General features: G+C 54.8%; 2 protein-coding genes across 2 annotated transcripts in view; one reads left to right on the top strand and one right to left on the bottom strand.

The window, feature by feature from the left end:
- TMEM208 (transmembrane protein 208) overlaps nucleotides 1–2773 on the top strand; it is an 8579-nt gene extending 5806 nt beyond the window's left edge. The window contains exons 3-4 of the mRNA XM_009894480.1: nucleotides 1175–1259; nucleotides 2317–2773. Of these exons, the coding sequence (XP_009892782.1) occupies nucleotides 1175–1259; nucleotides 2317–2454 (223 nt within the window). The 3' untranslated portion in view covers nucleotides 2455–2773. The remainder of the gene's footprint in view (nucleotides 1–1174; nucleotides 1260–2316) is intronic.
- A 1424-nt stretch (nucleotides 2774–4197) lies between these two features.
- KIAA0895L (KIAA0895-like ortholog) lies at nucleotides 4198–13244 on the bottom strand. Its single transcript, XM_009894479.1, has 5 exons — nucleotides 13077–13244; nucleotides 6225–6357; nucleotides 5567–5872; nucleotides 4846–4943; nucleotides 4198–4362 (listed from the first exon to the last, which is right to left on the bottom strand). Exons 1-5 carry the CDS (start codon nucleotides 13242–13244, stop codon nucleotides 4198–4200), a joined length of 870 nt encoding a protein of 289 aa, XP_009892781.1.
- Nucleotides 13245–18071: the final 4827 nt, after the last annotated feature.

The raw sequence follows: 18071 nt of genomic DNA, 5'->3' as shown, positions 1-18071 counted from the left end.
AAGCAGCGGATGTTTTTCTGCCTCTCAGCTGAGCGTGCCACAGCGGATTAATGCGTCCTCTTTTGGAGCTGTTTCTGGAACGCTGTGGATTTGCCGGCGTTTCCCTTGTGCTGTCTCTAACTGAAACAGATGCTGTGCGTTGTTTTGGGGTTGAGGAAGGCTGACCTTGCTGGTCCCTGGGAGAGCTGGGTTCAGTGGGAACTCTGCTGTGACCCCTCTGTGGCCTCCGGTGATGCATGAGATTTCTGAACCTCAACATCCCTTCATAGGCCAGTCAATAGTGGATTCTGCAGTGTCTCAAGTTGATGGCAACGTTTCAGCCTAAACCAATTGTTTCTGGTGATGAATACCTAAAGTCACTTTCCTTTGTGCTGTGCTGCCCAGAATGAGACAAGCTATTTCATTACTGTTACTTCTGCCTTTGTTTTTTTGACTTTCTTCCTCCAGCAGATGATTATTTAACGGGATTGAAGGAGCTGGTGTTTTTCTAACCCATCTGACTCCCCGTGGCTTCTGTTGAAAAACCAATACCTGTTTACCTCTCCTGGGTGTCAGCTCCCCCCCAGGGCGGTGGCTGAGGTGTGGGCAGCTTGTCCCTCTCCGTAACTGCTCTCAGCTCTGCCTCAGGCTGGCGAGGAAGACGCTGGAGTCGAATAAGCAGGAGGGGAGGGGGAGCCGTCTGTTGCTGTAGCTCAACTTGCGGGCGATGGTGGTGTTGTCCTTGCGGCACCCCGGCCCTTTGGTGACTGTGAGTGTGGCTGTCAGCCTGTGCGACGGCACAGGGAAGATTCGCGGTTCCCTTCAGTGCAGCCAGCCGGGAGCGGCTATACTTTATACCGTGATATGTGTCAAATCAGTGGAGGCTGTCTGCTGGCGCAGGCTGCGGGGGCGGTGGTTTTGTTGCCGATTTCCACCCCCGTCTACATTTCTCCACTTTCACACTGTCCCTGTTCAGAGGGAGCCTAGCTCTTCACCTCACCAGATTTTTTTTTGTTGTTGTTGTTTATTGCTTCTACATTACTGTGTAGGGCAAAGTATAGCTGCAGGGACAGTCCTTCGGTCGGGCAATGCTGCTCCCTGGAGGCGGTGCAGCCGGGCTGTGTTGGCAGAGGAGCTGGTGCGTTCGGCAGGGGGGCTGGAATGGAAGGTTAATGTTTTGCTTTTCTTCCCTCAGGCACCTCAAGGATGTGATCCTGCTGACAGCTATAGTCCAAGTGCTGAGCTGCTTCTCACTCTACGTCTGGTACTTCTGGCTCTTGGTAAGCCCCTGCAGTTTTCCTTGTTGCTCTACGTTGTCTGTTTTTCCCTGGCTTCAGAGCTGAGGATATTATTTATCCATTTAATTTCATGTCCTGTTTCAGGTCACAACTATCTTCTGATAAATTTTATAATCTCCCTGTCAAATCCTGTTAAAAATCTCATACAAAGGAAAGAACTCCTGATCCCTTTGAGTCAACCATGCAAGAACTAGGCTGGCCTTGGCCTTTCTCTCCGGTCCTGTGAAAGGGCAACAAGAAACATGAGGCAGATCAAAGCCATCTTTGTGCGTAGAGCCTTTTTCTGATTGTGGCACAGAGACTGTGCTGCTTCTTGTTTGGTTTTCTCTGTCATTCACCAGCACAGACCAAGGCTGGGAACTGCTGGATGCTGTGCTGCTTGGTAGATCAAACGCTGTAGGCTTTGATTTCTTCTTAACACACCAGACTCTTTCTACTCCTGAGACATTTGTCATATGCCTCCAGCTAAAACTGCTTTTGCAGAAGGATAAAAAAATATCTCCAGTCAGTTTTAAAAAAATTAAATCCCACAGTTGCTTTGAATATATCGCGCAAAGGTATAGAAGGCAATTTTGGGAGCGTAGAAAGTTATCTCATTTCAATCCTTACTCACAAGTTGCTCTCTAGCTGGCCTGGCAGAGGGCAGCCTGAACTCTGACTGTCCCCCGGACACCATCCAGATCGCATTTGTTTTCATTTAGAGAAACGGGGGTGTTTTTTTTCTGAAAGAGGAAGAGGCAGAATGTCTGGGCAGTTGGATCTTTCTGGGTAATTCAGACCTGATGCTGGCATTTCCATATATGAAGCCCAAGTGCTGTATACGTATGCAAGTTCCTAAACCGTATGAAATCAGGACATTTATTTTGGACGCCTGCCACTGCCTTTGATTTCTGTGCATCCTGTGATGCCTCTGATCCAGCCCGTAAAGATATTCCGGCGCCTTCAGCTTCCTCAGTAGGACCAGCCCCGCTGACTGTAGCACCACCCCTGCCAAAGCTGTCCCCAAAGTGACCGAGTTTGTGCCACACGTGTTTTGCAGGCTCCGGGACGTGCTCTCTACCTCCTGTGGGTGAACATCCTGGGGCCCTGGCTTACAGCTGACTCTTCGCCTGCTGGTCAGGAACCAAACGAGAAGAAGCAACGCCGACAAGAACGCCGCCAGATGAAGCGCTTCTAGCCTTGGCTGGGGAAGATAGATTAACGCCGTCTCTCATCTCCATGCTGTTATTTCATCAGAGATGCGACCGAAACCAATCCGAAACCATCGCAGTAGCTATATTGCCCTCTGTCATTGCTGCCATTCTGCTAGAAAGGCTGCAAGAGACTTCCCTGGGTTGGTTCTTCGTGCCAGTCGAGGCCTTGCTCCTTGGGATGGCAAGGGGTGATGATGCTGGGATGTGTGTAAATACCTTTTTAAAGCAGCGCCGTATCGCATTTGAGGTTGGGGATTGCAACGTTGGAGGAAATAGTACATTAAAGAGCAGAGTCTAATTGACTGTGCTGGCAGTGTGTTCATACAGGGGGGATCGCAGAGGGGAGCTGTTAAAAATGCCAGCATATTAGTGGAGACCTGCACCAGCGGGAAGCAAAATCCCCCAAGACAAGGGGGCTCATCCCTTCCCGAGCTTGCCCTGTGCTGCCCTGCCCGCCGGAGCATCTGCTCTCTGCAGAGGGGTCGCAGCTGCCCTGCGAGATGGGGAGCGTGGGCAGCTGGGGGTGCCGTGAACAGGGCTTGCAGCCAAAGTGGGAGCCTTTGGGTTTGTGCCTGGGCTTCCTGGAGCCACAAATTGGCCCGTGCTACCTTTGCAGGAGCTCAGTGGGATGAAAGGCTGCAGCTAAAAGAAGCCAAAATGAAATCTGTGATGTTTTTTTGGGTTTTTTTGGGGGTTTTTTTTGTTTTTTTTTAAACTTCTCTCTTTTAAATCAACTCTCCCAGGGGTGGCACAGCCGGGGTGCTGTGATTGCTGCAGCGACCGTCTGTTAGAGACCAGGTACAGCTCAGGGCAGCTTCTGCTTTTGCCTACTTTGATTTATTAATGTTGTCCCTGCCCAGTAGGGTGTTTTACACACTTCGCTGACCCCTTCCTGCTCCTGACGCACCAGCTCGGCGCCATGCAGCTCTACCTGCGCGAGCGAGACGCACGGTCAGTGTTGGCAGGGGTGCCAGCCCGCCCTTTGATGCCATCCACAACCTTTTGCCCACACTTTGTTTCCATTACGTCATTTTTATTACACGCTTTTTTCCCCCCAACATCAAGCCCGATCCCCTCCTGTGCCTCAGCGCCAGGCAGAGTGGCTGTAGTTGGGGTGCAGAGCGATGGTTAATTGTGGGCAAATATCTAGGAGTCCTTTGTGGGGGCGGGAGGGAGAGCAGAGACTGGGATTTGGGGGATTAAAGCCCTTCCTGCTGCTGGTGAGGGAAGGGGTAGGGAGTGAGAAACGCACACACGGGGCCATCGGTGGGTGCGGGCCAGCCCCGATTCCCTGCCAGGCACAGCCCAGAGCCCCCCCAGCCCCATCTGGCTCCGAGGAGGTGCCCCCGCTCTGCCCTCAGGGCATCTCCTCCCCATCGCAACCACCCCCAGCACAGCCTCTTACGCCCCTGGGGGGGACCAGCCCCTCTCCCCAGCTCTGCCCTCGCTCCCTCTGAACCCTCTTCTCCGGCTCCCCAAAGCCACACGGAGCCGCGCAGCCGTCCCCAAAATGCACAGGGGAGGGTGTGTGCGTGGCGGGGGGAACACACACATCAACACTAACCACACCGGCCCTCCCGGACACGCTACCCTACACAGTGGTACATGCACAGCGGCCACCTGGGTGTTTCCCTTCTCCTCCAGGCTTCAGCCTCAATAAATATCCAGTAAATGGCACCAGTTACGGCCTCAGGGAGCTGGTTTTGGGGGGGAGGGTGTGACACCCCTCAGTCGGGCAGCAGCTGCTCCAGCTCCTCCTCGTTCAGGCCGTTGGTGGTGACGATATGGTCCAGCTGCTTCATGTACCGCTCCAGGTCCTGCATGAAGTGGGGGATGCGGGCTTTCTCCAGGACCCCAAATTTTTTCAGCCGATTCACATCTTCATAGGAGACCTGATGGGAAGCAGGGAGGTGGGAGGCGGTCAGCATCTCCCCATCCCATCTGAGGAGAAGGGAGGGGGGGGTCTGCCCCCCCTGCAGCCCCCCTGGGTCACCCCCCCCCATCACCCAGACACCGGCAGAGCTGCTTGGGGGCGGGGTATTTGCAAGGATTTGTGGGTTTGGTCATTTTCTGTCACTGCAGGGACAGAAGACAGCAGGATTGGCGTGTGGCCATGGCAGAGGACCAACAGAGCTTAACCCACTGTGTTAAGCCTCTCCCAGAAGATCTCACACGGAGCAGGATGGATTGTCCCATCCTTCCTTGCATCCTACCCAGCACAGCCCTTCTCCGGCCCCACCGGAACCCAAACCCGCAGCAAAGAGCTGATGGGTGGATGGCCAAGGGCTTGTTTTCAGGGAAACATGGGACTGTGGAAGCCCGTGTGAGATGGCATCTCTGGGATCAGGGACTTTCCCCCCACCCCGAGGTGTTACCTTTCCGAGCGCAGCCAGCAGCGGGAAGTCGATGGTCTGCCGATGGCGCAGGATGCGGAGAATCCCATCCAGGTAGACCTGGTCCTTACTGAAACAGCCTGGAAGAGTGGGAGATGTCGGGGAGCGGGAGCCTGGCGCCCCACCACCCTCCCGAACGTCTGCCGACCACAGTAATGGGAGTGATGGCACCGGGCTGGGGTGACATGAGTGTGCCAGGGTTGCTGGTGCCACGGCTGGGACCGCTGGGTCCTAAGGGATGAGTAAGCACTGGTGAGCGATACCAGGGATGACGGAGGCAGCTGGGTGCAGTGAGAGCCCCAAACCTCTCACTGGGATGCTCTCACCCTTCCTCCCAATGGGTTTAAGGATAAACCACTGCAAGAACCCAAAGGCATCCCAAGAAATGCTCATTTTTTTCCTCTCCTTTGGCTGCTGGAGTGTGTGCGAGTCGCTCCCATCCATCCCCACCTGACCCTGAGCAGCCAAAGAGCTGATGTGGCAGGATTGCAACATAAAAGATCACTGCCACAAAGACAAATGTAAACCCAGAGGAGACGGCGCCGGGGCTGGGGAGGGATGCGGGGCGGATGCAATGGGGTGAGCGACGCTCAACCCACCCCGCAGCAAAACACCCCTGTTTTTTCTTTTGAAAAAAAAACAAAACCCCACACTATAAAATCCCTTCCAAAACTCCAGGGCTTTGCACTCCCCCGAGCGGTACCTGGCCGTGAGGTGTCAGTCTGACCCCGCTTTGCCCGCACGCAGTACTCCCACCGGACGCCGGCGTCCTGGACGTACTGCTCCAGGTCCTGGAAGAGGGCGGAGAAGGAGAGGCGGCTGGCCCGCTCGATGGTGTAGTAGAGCAGGGCTGCCCGCCAGAGGAAGGGCTGCTTGCGGAAGAGGACGCTGTGCAGGCTGGCCAAGCCTTCCTCCGTGGGGTTGGCGGGCTTCAGGCTGTACTGCTTGCGGCCCTCGGAGCTGTGCCAGGGCTGGCGGGTGTTGTTCACCCCCCGGAGGTAGTGGGTGCCTGGGGAGGGGAGGATGGGAGACAGCGCTGTCGGACGCAGCCTCCAAAAAAAGCTCGACCCCTTGCCCACTCCCCGAGTCGCTGGGGTTGGGGCTGAGACCCAGCCACCGATGGGTACCAGCTCCAGTCTGGGCTGGAGATGCTGCCACGGGACATCTGCTCGCTCCGGTGCCCAGGGCAGACACACGGGTGGGTGCCTGACACCCCCTGCCCCACATGCAGGGAGGGACCCAGGTGGCCTCAGTCCCCTCCCAAACCTGCCCGGTGGGCATCACCTTGCTCCGTGGTCCCCGCTCAGGCCGTTACCCCGGTGACAACCAGAGGATGCTCATAGCATCCCCCCGGCTCTGACCTATCTCGTGGAGCAGCATACCCTCCATCCAGTGCTGCCGGGCTCCGGCCAGGTTGATGGCCAGCGTCGGCCGGCTGTCCTCCACCATCATCACCGCCTGGGACAGGAGGTCGTCGGTGAGCTGCACCACCACCTGCAGAAGAAGAAGAAGGAGGCAACTGGTGTCACTGCTGCTGCGGGAGGAGATGCTCAGCCGGGTCTTGGCTCTAAGCAGAGGCTGAGGTGGCGGCGGACGGTCAGAAAAAGCCACCAATGCTGCAGACAGCACTGCTGCACCATCACCGACGTGTGCTGAGCCCAAAGAAACCACAGGTAGGAGAGGCATGGAGGGGGTGCCAAGAGGAAACAGAGGATCCCATGCCGGGGAGGGGAATGAAATAACTTCTTTAACCTTTTTACAGCCAGCAAATCTGAGCGGGCACCATGGGGGGAGCGCACAGCTCCTGGGCAGCCCGGCACCAGCATCCCCCTGGCTTCAGCATCCTCCCTGGCAGCACATTCCCGTGGGCTCCGCACAATTTAGGGGACACAGCGATGGGCATCCTCCGGAGACCAGCCCACTCCCACTCCCGCAACCCCACTAGCACAGGGCGGTGCAGGAAATCCACTCACCGAATCCACCCTGCTCTAAAAACCAACAGCACCCACTTCATTATGAGTCCAACCTCTTAAACCCCCCACGCCCCCCACCCCAACAAACACACCCTGAGAGAACCAAGATTCTGGCTCCATTTTCATGGACTCTCCTGCGGATTCTCCCTTTCGAGACTCCAAGACACGAGCAGCGAGGAGGGACCCACGCCAGCCCACCCCTCGCAGTGGGAACCGCGTGTGCCGGCCATGATTCACAGATGGGCAACGCACGCGCAGGACTGGAGAACATCTTTATACAGAAAAAAACCATCTGTTTTGGGACACTGGGCTATCGCGAGTGCTGGAGCCAAGACAGCTGCTCTGCGTTAACGTGAGTTAATGTGCCAATCAAGCAGCATTCTCTGACCATCCGACTTCAGACCTGCAGCGAGTCGAAGCCACAGCATTGCCAGAGGAGACTTGTGGCTCTGCCGCGTCCCTGGGAGCTCTCGCATCCGAGGTTCGGCCGCAGCAATGCTCAGGACCTTCAGGGACACACCGGTTTCATCTCAAACCCCTTTCCCTGTGTACATATTAACTCTAACACCCAGCTATTATTATCTCACAGCTGATGCTTTTCAGGATGAAATGTGCACGCACATTACTACGCGACAATTTTTCTGTCTTACTTAAAAAAAGGAGAGGAGACCGAATGGGTTTGCTTTAACCCAGATTTATTATCGTGCAAAGCTGCTTACGGAAGCCAGAAGTGCAACTTAACAGAGCAGAGTCGACGACAAACAGCACGAAATACTTACAATGCAATTGCTTACCTGGATTAAAACATATCAGCATGAAAGAGAATCCCTCCAGCTCCGAGAAAAGACTCACCAGTTCACTTCTGACTTGTGTACGTCTCCTCGAGCTGTATTTCTGCTCCAGTAAGCAAGTCAAAATTAATAAGGGCTGCTCCTTCGCTGCCTTCTCCCACATCCAGCCATGGACTGTGGTAAACCAGAGGCAGGGGACTGATCTGGACTAGAACTCTTTTCACGCTCTGGGTTAGTTTCCAGCAAGATCATCACCACATGAGCTCCCACAGTGGTGGAGCTCTTGGTGGGGAGAAGACTTTTGGCACCAGCACCAGCTTCTGCTAACAGCCCTGCCTGGAGCTGCATCAGGCTGGGAAGGTTACGGCTTCACCACAAGCAGAAATAAGGAGGCAGGAATGAGCCAGATTTTGGCATGGTTTTCACCAACTCCCATCTCTTAGGGCAGCTCAGAGTGATGGGAATACAGCCCGGACATCCCAAATGCGACGAGCAGAGGCTGAAATCCTGGGATGCGGGAGGGGACGGGGAGAGCCACGGGCCAGAGTTTAAACCAAAAGATAGATGGGGAACACATTTCATCATCGCAGCACTTTCCTTGCTCCCTCGAAGAGACTGCAGCACAGAGCTGGTGCCTGGACCCTGTGACAGCCCCTGGTCCCCAGGTCTTTGTTGCCCGACGTGCGGCTCTTCCAGGGAGCGCCGGAGACGATGCACTGTGTCAGCCCTATCTCCGCCACCAGGATACAGGATGCTCAGCTGGCTGGGAGCAGTCCATGAGGCCAGGTCCACATCTTGCTGTCTTCCCACACTTCATTGCCCCTATATGGGGAAAAATAAACCCCAAGAAGGTTGGAATGTAGGGTACTAGATGCAGAAAAACTAACTTCTTCCCTACGATAAATGCTCTCATTCTTACACTTGCTTCCCCTCAGCCTGTTAAAAAAATACCGCGCCCTCATGAACCCCTCCTCTCTGCTTTTCTCCATTTTCCAGCTGCTCATCCTCAGCCATATCGCACGGGACTCCTCCAGGCGCCATCCCCGGGCGACTGGGATTCAGCGGCTCCAGGTGCCCCCGTACCAGCGCCGGGACCTGCTGCAGCAGGGTCAGCCCCGCCGGCGCATTTCGGGAGGCTGGTGCTCGCTTGGCGTCCCTGCAACGGTTCAAAGTTCCCTCGTGCAATTTCAAAAGCTATCTCAGGATACCGCACTTAGAGCACCCGCACGAGTGAAATATAAACCCAGGAATTTACCCACATAGAGTGCTACATGGGTAAATGCTCCATGCAGCTCATCTCTGGTGACCTCCAGCTCTCCCTTCCCATCTGCATCTTAATTCTAAGGAAAACTCTTATTATAACCCAAATGTCTGTCCATCACCTGTCTACGGCTTTTTCCTCTGCTGTACTGGGAATGCCGCGTGCTGCATCCTACGCTGCCTCTTCCCTGCTGTTACCCAGGACAGCACCCGAGCATCCTACCGGGGCTGAGCATCCCTAAAGCAGACATACATCCCGCTTTAATAACCACTGAGCAACATACGCAACAGAGTGCTCTGGCTTTAAAAACCCCGATTTTTTATACTATATTGGTGGTGTTTTATGCTACAGGACAAGTCAATGGTGACCAGGCTGCGCGTTCCCAGTCCTGAGATGGTGAAAGCCACACAGTGCGATGTGAGCACCAAATGAGCTCATCCAAATCACATAAAGGCAAGTGCCATCCCACAACCTGAACAGGAGGCAGACTGTATAGTCCAAACCCCTTTTTTATTTTTTTCCCTTTTTTCTTTTCCTATCTGATATCACCCACGTGCAGGGCGAGCAAAGAGAAAGGCAGCAAACAGCTGGAAAAATAAGAGGCGGCTGAGGATGCGACGCTCAGCACTGAAGTCAGGTCTCGCACGAGCCCTTTTTAGGCAAGGCAGCAAGAGCTGGAATGCAGACCGAAGCATTCCCTGGGATACAGCATTTGGAGAAAGACCCAAAAGCACAGAAAAATTTGGTTCGCAACAAGTTGGGACACTGCTGGAGACTGAGCACAGAGGGGAGGGTGCAGCTGAAGTAACCGGGCTGTGTTTTCAGGAATTAAGAAAAACTCTGAGCAAAAGCACCCCAGAGCCTTTTGAGGAAGAATTCAAGTCCGAGAGACCACTTTTGATATATATTATTTTTTTTTCTGTTCTCATGATGAAGAAAAGGTAAAGGAGACACAGAAATAGCAACACTGAATTATATGGAGTGGAAACTATTTTTCCCAGTACAAGAGCTGGATGGCATCAAGCGAAGTGGTTAGGAAGCAGATTCAGGATGAAGAGGCATCAGCAAACAGTGCAACCTGCAGCACGGGGTTTGCGACGGTTCGCAATCAGGTAGGCAAATTAACGGCAGGGGTTTTACAGGCAGGAACACCCCCTGAGTTGGGAAGACACAAGGCTGCCACAGCCCCAAGGGAAATTCGCCATCCCTGTCCTAAGGATGGAAAGATGCTGGGACAGAGCTGGGTATGGGAATAAGGGACCGAAACGGACTGATCCAGGGGTTGGGAAGTGGGATCAGACACTGCTCAGAGAGGCTGAGAGCTCCTGCAGCCACGGGTACAGCTGCAGGTCGCAGTGTCCCCGCAAGAGCCTATGGATTTGCCCAGCGGCCACCACAGCGAGAAGACGACGGGCAAAACCCCACGATGTCATTCCTCAGATGTCAGTCTGATGACTTTTTGGAGGCGTTGCCTTGGGCTGTTTTATTTTTCCCCCCTTATTTGTCAATGCAGTGATACAGCGTTGTTTTTTCGTATTGAACAGAGATGCCAAGAACCACCCCATACCAAGCCGGCCGGCAGCGATGGGAAGCGACCCTCAGCATTGCCGGAGACCGCAGCTTCGCACGCTCTCGTTCCGCTGCCTGCAGCCCTTCTCCGGCTGCAGCAGCCCCTCCGCCCGCTGAGCAGCACCACTTGCCTTGTTTCGGGACCCTCCAGCTTTGCCGAAGCTGTTACAACAGGGGCTGCGACTTCAGCCACGCCAGCTCTCCGGGTTCGTGACCTTCCCAGCAGGATCCCCAGCGCATCCTCCTGCTCCACGAAGCTTCTGCTCAGCTTTTGCGGATGTGAGGATGGAGAAAGAGCTCATTGCCAGGAAGTGAGGGAGGATGGCTGACGGCTCCTGCCTGCCCCCAGCTCCCTGGCGCTGCCAGCAGCCCGTCCGTCTGCTCCAGACCTCATGTGCCAACAACGCGGTGGCACTGAGCAGCTCCAGGATGGAGAGGCACCACCAATGGGATCCCAGGAGACGCTAGCTAGCATTATTTAGGCTAACAGCATTTCACAACCCCTGGGGATTGCCACGCAGCACTTACCAACGGGTCCAGGGATTTCTCTGCTGCAAGCTGGGAGCTCACTGAAATCTGCATGGAGACCTCTGAGCTCCGGCAGCGTCACCTCGGTCCTGAGCCAGAAGGAAAACAGAGAGAGCTTCAGGATCCGCCGCTCGGAGCCCGATGCAGAAGCTTTTGAAAACGCAAAGTTAATTATAGTGCAAATACTCACCCACCAGCGCGGTGCCGGGGAGCGGGATCCTGCCTTCGCCCATCCAGGGACAAAGGGCAGCTGCCTGCAGCGACTGCCACCAGCCCCACCGCCCTGCCTGCAGGCAGCGCAGGCAGCTGGTGCATCAGCGGGTCGGTCTCTGGGATAAGGCGAACACCACCTCCCGCTACAGTTTCTTCTGCTTGGTTATTTTTTTTTTCCCCACTCCCAAGAAAGCCATCGCGATTAATACATAACCGGGAAGCAAACGGCATGGAAGAGCAGGTGAAAGCTGGGAATCGCAGATACACGTCGGAAACCGCCCAGCTCCCCGACAGGGTGTTATATTATCAGCCACGCAGAAGTTTCAGCAAGTTTTTTGTTCTGTACGGGGAGTGGGGGGAATTTTGTCAGCATCGCTGTACCGAGAGCAGATGAAACCCTTCCCTCTTCCCCGCCTCGGAGAAATTCAGCACAATTTGCAACGGGTGGGAAGGACCAAACTGACGCTTTAATGTTTTTTTTAAAAGCACTTATCAAAAGTTTCGGATAAAAGGGCCACATATCTCGCACGCCAGTGTGCAAACATAATTACTGAACGCTGCGTTCCCCCGAGCAAAGGGAAAATTACAGCGGGCTGGAAGGCAGCCAGTTGTACACCAATACGTAAGGAAAAAAAGACGGCTTTCTGCCCAGCCAGAGCTCGACTCGGGTTGCAATTAATGGAGAAGAGCAAAATAGCTGAATGAATAAAATCAAGAGAGAGACCACAAGGAGCAAGCCATGAGCGCGGGTCTGTCGGTCAGACTGGTACTGGGTACTGGGACTGGTTCTGGCTGCTAAAAGGCAGCTGATTTATAGGAAGAGGTTTGCAGAGATCCTTTCTGTCCTAAGTCCTTTTGAGGACCAAGGGGCCAAATCCACATCCCGGGGACGCCCCTGGGGCAAACAAAGGTGGCTTGGAGGAGGAACTCCCCCAGCAAGGTGGAACCTTGGGGAACCGCTCACTCCTGCTTTTGCAGGTACGAAACGCACCAGGTACTGCCGAGCAAGGTGATGCCGCAGGGAAATGCTCGTCAAGAAGCCTGTTTGGAGACGGAAGTGAAAAATCAGAGCTAGGAAAAATAGTCTGGCCAAGGGGCAATGGTGAGGAAGCCCCCCTGCCCCCCACCAGCCAGAGCTGCAGCCAACAGCAGAAGGCAGCCCCGCAAGCCCCCAAAAAATCAAAGCCAGGTCCGGAAAGCCTTCTCACCGCTCGCGCGCAGGACAGTGGAAGCGTTTTGCCCACACCTCGCTGGCAGGAAGGGGAAAAAAAACCCAAAAGCCCCTTAACCGAAGCTGTGGGACATCCCAAGTTGAGGGCACAGAGAAACCAGACTGCGATGCTGAACTTCCCCCCTCCTCACTCCATCCCACGTGGCTACCATCGCCTCTTAACCACACATTTCCCAGCCTTAAAACCCGAGCTTGGGGTTTTAAAAGCTCTGTAACCCAGCACATCCCGCAGGAGAGCAGGAAATCTCTTCCCCTCCCCCCCAGGATTTTGGTTTTGGCCACATGAGCGAAGGCGGCTGTCGGATGGTACTGCCGCTACCAGCAGGAGAGGACTTCCCGACGGTAATTGATGCCTCATGCACGCAGCAAAAGGCTCCTCGCACGGCCACGCGGACAAGCAGCAGCTCCTTTCTCTCTCTCAAGCATAAAAGGGTGATAGACCGAAAAAAAAATCAAGGGAAACTGGTGGGGAACCAGCACCCACGTCCTAACGCCAGGGTACAGCGACCACAGCCAAGGCAGAGGAAAGGACACCACAGCTCAAGAGCAGAGAAGTTTCTTCGTTGTATCTGAGACACTTCTTAATCTGAGTCGTTTTTATCAGAAAATAAATATTTTACAAGTGCTAGCGCAGGGACGCGGATTACCTCTCCCACGCAGCCTTCCTTCTGCATGTACTTTCGGATGACGGACCAGATCTGGCACTTGCTCAGCAGCCTCCCGCCGGTGGCCACTTCGAAGCTCTCGTAGGTCCCGTACTTCTCCAGGACGGCACGAATGATCCTGATCGCCTGTCGCACGCAGAAACCAAACATCAGTGCAAACGCCCTCCCCGCTTAGAAACGTGCCTTAAAATCCCCCGTGCAACAAAACCCAGCGCAGATAATCCCTGATAAACGCCTGTAGAGTGAGGCACAGGTTTGCAATACCTAAAAAAATCCGAGGTGACTGCCAGGTGGAGGTGGCCACCAGGACAGACAGACACCTAAAGCAACCAGCATGCCCCGCAGTATCTTCTTTCTGCTTTTTATCACCCGTGCGAGCCTCTGTTTGCGGGAAGCGAAAGGGCACCGTCGCAGCGCGCCACCTCCGGAGGTTAACGCCGCGATTCTTTGCGTCTTTTGTGCTTTCGGTTCTCCTCTCCAACTCCAGCGCTTGCACAAAGAGGTTGAGTTTATCGGGTTGCTTTTCACTCCCAAGAGCTGCTTCTCGCAGTGCCGGGTCGCGAGCCCGGCGGGGAGGCTGGGCATCACCGGCATCGCCCTGTCCTCCCCTTCGGCCTCAGCACAACCAGCCTCCTGCACACCAACGGCCTCCCAATAAAAGCAGCATGCACCATTTCATCAGCATTAACATTTACGGAGCATCTATAAAATACGAGCATTTATTAGCATGTTTCCACCCCCAAAAATGAGTTTTCACTGTAGGCATTTTCAAGCAACAACTTTCTCCAGCCTATCAATATATATTCCAAAGCAGATGATGATGACTTTGCACCAGTTCTGGAGTTTTTTTCCAGCAGTTTTTATAGCATCCGGAAACCTGGCTGAGCTGCTGTCGGCCTTCCCAGCCCGGCACCAAGCGCTCCTCCTCAACGCCGTGTGGTTCTACCTCCTCCTGCTCAACAAATCCCCTTTGCTCTCTCGTACGGGTTCCAGGCAGCAGCCGGAGCACTGAAGAGGTTCCAGCCCCCTAAGGTCACCCTGCCAAGGAGGCCCCAGCCCCTAAGGTCCCCCAGCCAAGCAGGTCCCATCCCCTATGATCTCCCTGCCGAGGAGGTCCCATCCTCTAATGTCCCCCTGCCGAGGAAGTCCCATCCCCTAAGGTCACCCTGCAGAGAAGGTCCCATGCTTTAAGATCATGATCACACTGCAAAGGAGGTCCCAGTCCCTAAGATCCCCCTGCCAAGGAGGTCCCATCCCCTAAGGTCCTCCTGCCAAGGAGATCCCATCCCTTAAGATCACCCTGCAGAGAAAGTCCCATCTCCTAAGATAACCCTGCCAAGGAGGTGCCATCCCCTAAGGTCCCCCCGCCAAAGAGTTCCCATCCCCTAGATCACCCTGCCAAGGAGGTCCCATCCCCTAAGGTCCCCCTGCCAAGGCGGCCCCAGCCCCTAAGGTCACCCTGCAGAGAAGGTCCCATCCCCTAAGATCACCCTGTCGAGGAGGTCCCATCCCCTAAGGTCCCTCTGCCAAGGAGGTCCCATCCTCTAAGATCATGATCACCCTGCCGAGGAGGTCCCATCCCCTAAGGTCCTGCTGAGGAGGTCCCATCCTCTACGATCACCCTGCCAAGGAGGTCCCATCCCCTATGATCACCCTGCCGAGGAGGACCAGCCCCTAAGGTCATGATCACTCTGCAGAGGAGGTCCCATCCCCTAAGGTTCCCCTGCCAAGGAGGTCCCATCCCCTAAGGTCCCACTGCCGAGGAGGTCCCATCCCCTAAGGTCCCACTGCCAAGGAGGTTCCATCCCCTAGGGTCCCCTGCCAGAGGAGGTCACATTCCCTAAGGTCCCCTGCCAGAGGAGGTTCCATCCCCTAAGGTCCCTCTGCAGAGAAGGTTTCATCCCCTAAGATCACACTGCCGAGGAGGTCCCATCCCCTATGATCACCCTGCTGAGGAGATCTCATCCACTAAGATCACCCTGCAAAGGAGGTTCCATCCCCTAAGGTCCCCCTGCCGAAGAGGTCCCATCCCCTAAGGTCACCCAGGGTCCGGAGATGGGTGCTCCCCACCAGTACGAGCGCTCAAACCATCCAACACCCCACAGAGGAGCCTCATGGGCTGCCTCCGGTGAGCAGCCTCCCCTACCAGGTCCTGATTTTTCCACCCCTGAACAAGTTTCCTCTACTCAGCTGGTCTACATCCTCCACTCACTTATTGTGTCATTCCAGGAGAAGTCACGCAGGGCTTTTGTGTTGTTGTTTTGTGGGGTTTTTTTTGTTTTGTTTGCTGAACCATCAGGACAATTTTTGCAGCACCGCAAGGCACCTCCTGCTGACAGCGGCAGAAAAAGGACCATTTCTTCCTCCCACCTCTGCTCAGCCACTTGCTCCCTCCTCCCAGGGGACCCAACACACCGAGCCAAGAGAAACCCAGCGCAGCTGGTGCCCAGGAGTAAGGCAACCAAATAGCACGCTCCCCACCGACCTCCAGCACGCACCCCAGTGAGCAAAATTCCTAAAATACCGAGTTTAGTTTCCTGCGAGGCCGCTGAGCATCCCTGGCCAGCCCGAAATCACACGCCTGCCATACACCGAGGGATAACAAACCCTCCAGCCCCGGCTCCCTGCGGATGCTGCCGGCGTTCACACGACAAGCCGGGCGACGTGACTGGTGCCATGAGCGAGAATGGGCTCATGGGCTAGAAGAACCCTTCTGGATTGACTTTGATTTTCTATTAAAATGATTAACGCAGATTTTGAAAAATAAAAGCAGTTTAGAGCTGATAGTTAGCTGGCAAGGGAAAAAAAAGTCTTCCGAAATAAAAGAGGCTGGAAGGAGGTTACTGCAGGGCACGAGCAAAGGAGAGTGTTCACACTGGTTACGGACACTCGATTTCATTCATGCAAAGCAACGCGCAGAAGCAAATAATCTCAATTATTCATCTTTTACTATGTCGTGAGCCAACTGTGCCAAAAGAGAAAGCAAAGGGGGGAAACAGCTCTGAACAACTCATTTTATGGCTTTACTCGGAGAATGAAAAGCACTTAAATGCAGGAAGAAAACACAGAAAAGCCGACGAGGTCTTCAGAGGAGTCAGACTGTCTCCCCTGCAACAGCAATCGCTGGCACCAGTGTATCTGGGGCAGAGGTACTGGAAACGCCTAAGCGCTTCGAAAGCTGTTTACAGAACGAGCCGGAAACAGCGGGATAATAAATCAGGCAGAGATATAGGGAGTAATGCAAGAAGAAGTAAACATTCCAAAACAAATACATAAATTGGGGCAGAAGTTGTTACTCAGAACACGGGACGCAAGGTCCCAGCTCGGAGGTGTAAAGAGATGCCCCTGGCGCGCACATCTGAATTTAAGATCAAGAGTTTTTCCATCCTCGGATGCAGCTAAGAAGGGTCCGTGTGGCCAAAAGGATGCTCTGGCCCCAGGTGGGATGCCCAGTCCGAGGAGCAAACCGGTTTTGGGGCATTGCTGGGCGCCCAGCTGCGAACCCAGAGCAAAGGGAGGGAGCGGCTCCGTTCCTGCCCATTCCCTCCTGCTCCAACGGCCGGCTGCTGGCCGCTCGCTGCCATCCACACATCATTATTCCCCGCAGCTGAGATGGGAATATTTCGGCCACGTGTGAGCAATGGAAGCAGTTAAGCCAAATAGCGACTGCCTTAAAGTGGAGTCTACACCAACTATCATCACTCCCGGCCACGCTCGGTGACGTGTTAAGGATGCTGCCACGCAAGAGGACCTTTAGGCCTTCCAGAAAACAAACCGGACTTGGTCCTTCAGGCTAAGAACCGTTTCCCATGCGGTCACCCATGCGCTCCAGCTCCTTGTCTGCTATTTCTACAGCAACAAGGGCAAGACCTAATAGCAAGGGTGGACCAGATGACCCCTGAGGTCCCTTCGCAGAATGGTAGGTGTTGGAAGGGACCTCTGGAGATATCTAGTCCAACGTCCCTGCCAGAGCAGGGTCACCTACAGGATTGCATCCAGGTGGGTTTTGAACACCTCCAGAGAAGGAGACTCCTCCACCTCTCTGGGCAGCCTGTGCCACTGCTCTGCCACCCTCACAGGAAAGAAGTTCCTCCTCAGGTTGAGATGGAATTTCCCATGTTCCAGTTTGTGCCCATTACCTCTTGTCCTGTCACTGGGAGCCACCGAAAAGAGCCTGGCCCCATCCTCTTGCCACCCACCCTTTAGATATGTGTAAGCATTGATGAGATCTCCTCTCAGTTGTCTCTTCTCCAGGCTGAGCAGCCCCAGGGCTCGCAGCCTGTCCTCCAGTCCCCCCATCATCTTCCAACCCGGTATTCTATGAAGGGGTCCCTGACGGAGCTCCAGCTCCTGACCATCACCGTGCAGCTGTCAGCAAGGACCGGTTTGATGCTGGTAGCATCACCCAGCACCAGCATGACCATCAACCACAGAGAACGTACTATTCCTGCAGGTGGGGCAGGTAACTACAGAAGAGTTTAAGAAATCACAGGGCGAGCGTGCTGAAGGCAGGAGAGAAAAGATGTCGAGCACAGCAAGACGGGGCAGCAGAATCACAGAATGATCTGGATTGGAAGAGACCTTGAAGATCACCCAGTCCCACCCCCCTGCCCTGGGCAGGGACACCTCCCACCAGCCCAGGTTGCTCCAAGCCCCGTCCAACCTGGCCTTGAACACCTCCAGGGATGGGGCAGCCACAGCTTCTCGGGGCAACCCAAAGCCGGGAAGGAACACAGGGCCACACGGTTTCATGTGGACCATGGACCACCTCTTGGCCAGTGTGACCACGGAGAGGTCCCACCGTGATACATCCCGCTGGCATCGGGGGTGTGTGTGTGTGTGTGTGTGTGTGTGACACCGCCCTACGCAAGGACACCCACACCTTCACACCGGGAGGGAGTGGGGCCATTGTTCTTATTCCTCCTTCTCTTCTTCCTCATCCTCCTTCTCCTCCTCTTCTTCATCCTCCTCCCCCCC

Source organism: Charadrius vociferus, unplaced genomic scaffold (genome assembly GCF_000708025.1).
Source record: "Charadrius vociferus isolate BGI_N301 unplaced genomic scaffold, ASM70802v2 scaffold621, whole genome shotgun sequence".
In the NCBI taxonomy this organism is placed as follows: domain Eukaryota; kingdom Metazoa; phylum Chordata; class Aves; order Charadriiformes; family Charadriidae; genus Charadrius; species Charadrius vociferus.
The sequence above is the reverse complement of the archived record's forward strand: the minus strand, read 5'-3'. Positions and strand labels throughout refer to the sequence as shown.